The sequence below is a fragment of the Onychomys torridus genome, chromosome 1, assembly GCF_903995425.1.
Source record: "Onychomys torridus chromosome 1, mOncTor1.1, whole genome shotgun sequence".
Lineage (NCBI taxonomy): Eukaryota > Metazoa > Chordata > Mammalia > Rodentia > Cricetidae > Onychomys > Onychomys torridus.
The window spans coordinates 132218729-132221049 of record NC_050443.1 but is presented as its reverse complement, the minus strand read 5'-3'; the positions used below and the strand labels follow the sequence as shown (position 1 = coordinate 132221049).

The 2321-nt window shown below is 39.9% G+C and overlaps 1 protein-coding gene across 1 annotated transcript; it reads right to left on the bottom strand.

The window, feature by feature from the left end:
• Positions 1-988: 988 nt before the first annotated feature.
• Positions 989-1949, bottom strand: LOC118578602 (olfactory receptor 10Q1-like). The gene is given in 2 exon segments (XM_036179689.1): positions 989-1492; positions 1494-1949. Coding segments are annotated over 2 exon segments (960 nt in total).
• Positions 1950-2321: the final 372 nt, after the last annotated feature.

Below are 2321 nucleotides of genomic sequence, written 5' to 3'. Positions count from 1 at the left end.
CACATAACTTAGAAACAGAGAAATCCTTTTTCTCTTTTTAAATGAATAATAAAATTAATATGAAATCAAAGAGCACAGAGATTTGTCAATGACTAGAGTTAGTTATTGCTACCCTACCACAGCTGGCATATAGTAGATACCAAGTCAAGAGAAAGAAATACATAGCCTAGATGGAACAATAAAAAGAAAATGAAAGTTCATTGAAATGGAAAAACAAAGGCAATTGATAAATTATCTAAGTTTTTTTTTAATGCCATGATATCTAAGATAATGGAATCTACATCTTAGAGAATAATATGTGACTTTATGGATTTTCCTTAATGAAGACTTGTCCTCAGTAAGCAGCATGTATAAAGCCATCAGTCTTTAACCATGAAGATATTGTCTCTGATGGAACAATTACTATAGGAGAACTTTAAAAAATTAAACTTAGAAACAATTATATTCATAGCATTTTGGGAAATGAGTGTTGATATAGACATGGTGCACATAAAAGGAAAAAGAATAAAGAGCCAAATGTAGAAGGAAAACAAATTTATTATTATTATTATTATTATTATTATTATTATTATTATTATTATTTACCCTTCAGTGTTGATCACTGTGAAATAATCCTTTTGATCACTATGAAGATAAGCTGCTCTCATTGGTTTATACTAGGCAGGAAGAGGCTAGGCAAGAGAGCCAGACTGAGGGTACACTGGGAAGAAGGGTGGAGTTACCAGCTAGATGCACAGGAAGCAGGGCATGGAGAAGTTGATGTAATGAGCCATGAGCCACGTAGAAGCACATAAATTAATACATATGGGTTAATTTAAGTTGTAAGGGCTAGTTAATAAGAAGTCTAAGCTATCAGCTGAGCATTTATAATTAATAATAAGTCTCTCTGATGTTTATTGGGGAGTCGGTAGTCCCATTGAAAACCCCACCTACAGTTGATTGGCTTAACTGATAGATAACTCTGTTCAATGTCTTCTCATACAAGCTATCAACTAGGATCAGGTACTGCTTTATGGAAGAGAGAGTTCCTCAGTGCACCTTTGACATCTTTGTTCCTAAGGGTATAAATCAGAGGGTTGAGTAACGGGGTACCAAAAGTGTAAACCAGAGCTATTTGGCGGGCCTCATCATCTGAAGTGCTAGAGCGAGGCCTCAGGTATACCAGGCTACAACAGCCATATTGTAGCAAAACCACAGTAAGGTGGGAGGAGCAGGTAGAGAAGGCTCTCTGACGACCCTCTGCAGAGCGCATGTGCAGGATTGTAGACCCAATGAACACATAGGAGATGCAAATCAGCAGGAATGGGACTGTCAGCACCAGGATGCTCACTACATAGAGGACTGCCTGGCTCACATGGATGTCAGCACAGGCCAGGCGCATGATGGGAGCCACATCACAAAGGAAGTGGTTGATTTCCAGGCGATGTCTACAGAATGGCAATGTGAAGGTGACGGCAGTAAGCTGCAAGGAGAGAAGGAGTGCCAGGCCCAAAGGAGCCTAGCACCATCTTAACACACAGCTTCTGGGTCATGATGAGGCTGTAGTGTAGTGGGTGGCTGATGGCCACATATCTGTCATAGGCCATGACTGTCAAGAGAAAACAGTCAGTGCAGCCAAAGACAGAAAAGAAAAACATCTGTGTCCCACAACCAGCCAACGACATGGGCTTTTGGGCTCCAAGGATGTTGGAAAGCATCAGGGGTGCCACATCTGTGATGTAGCAGATTTCCACAAGAGACAGACTGCTTAGGAAGAGATACATGGGTGTGCATAGAAAACTATTGGTGCACACCACCCAGATTATGGCAGTGTTGCCACAGAGGATCATCAGATAGAGCAGGAGGAAAAGGGTGAAGAGGAGAGCCTGGAATTCAGGGACATTGGTGAACACACGGAACACAAACTCTGGGGAAACCGATTTGTTGAAGAAACTCTTTCCAGCCACCATGTCTTCTGCAAAAGAAAAAATAAGCCAGTGATTGCTTGCCTATGTTAATGGAAGGGAAGCTGAATCTGAGTTTTATTAGGGATTTCCTATTTAGCATTTAGTTTTCAAACACAATGGTGGTGGAAAAACATTCATAATATGAAGTCTCACATAATTTTCCCTGGACATCTCCATTAATTGGGCACTTGCCTATAAATTCCCATAACAAGCCCTACTGATAGATTCTCCTCCTGCTATATCTTGTTACATGGCATTTTAAATCCCAATGATATGAGCTTAATACTTTGTTTTTATTTTGTTGTATATACTTAAACAGGTAGGGTTGTATACATTTTATAGTTAGGAAACAGAAATTCTGGCCATCTTTTTGGC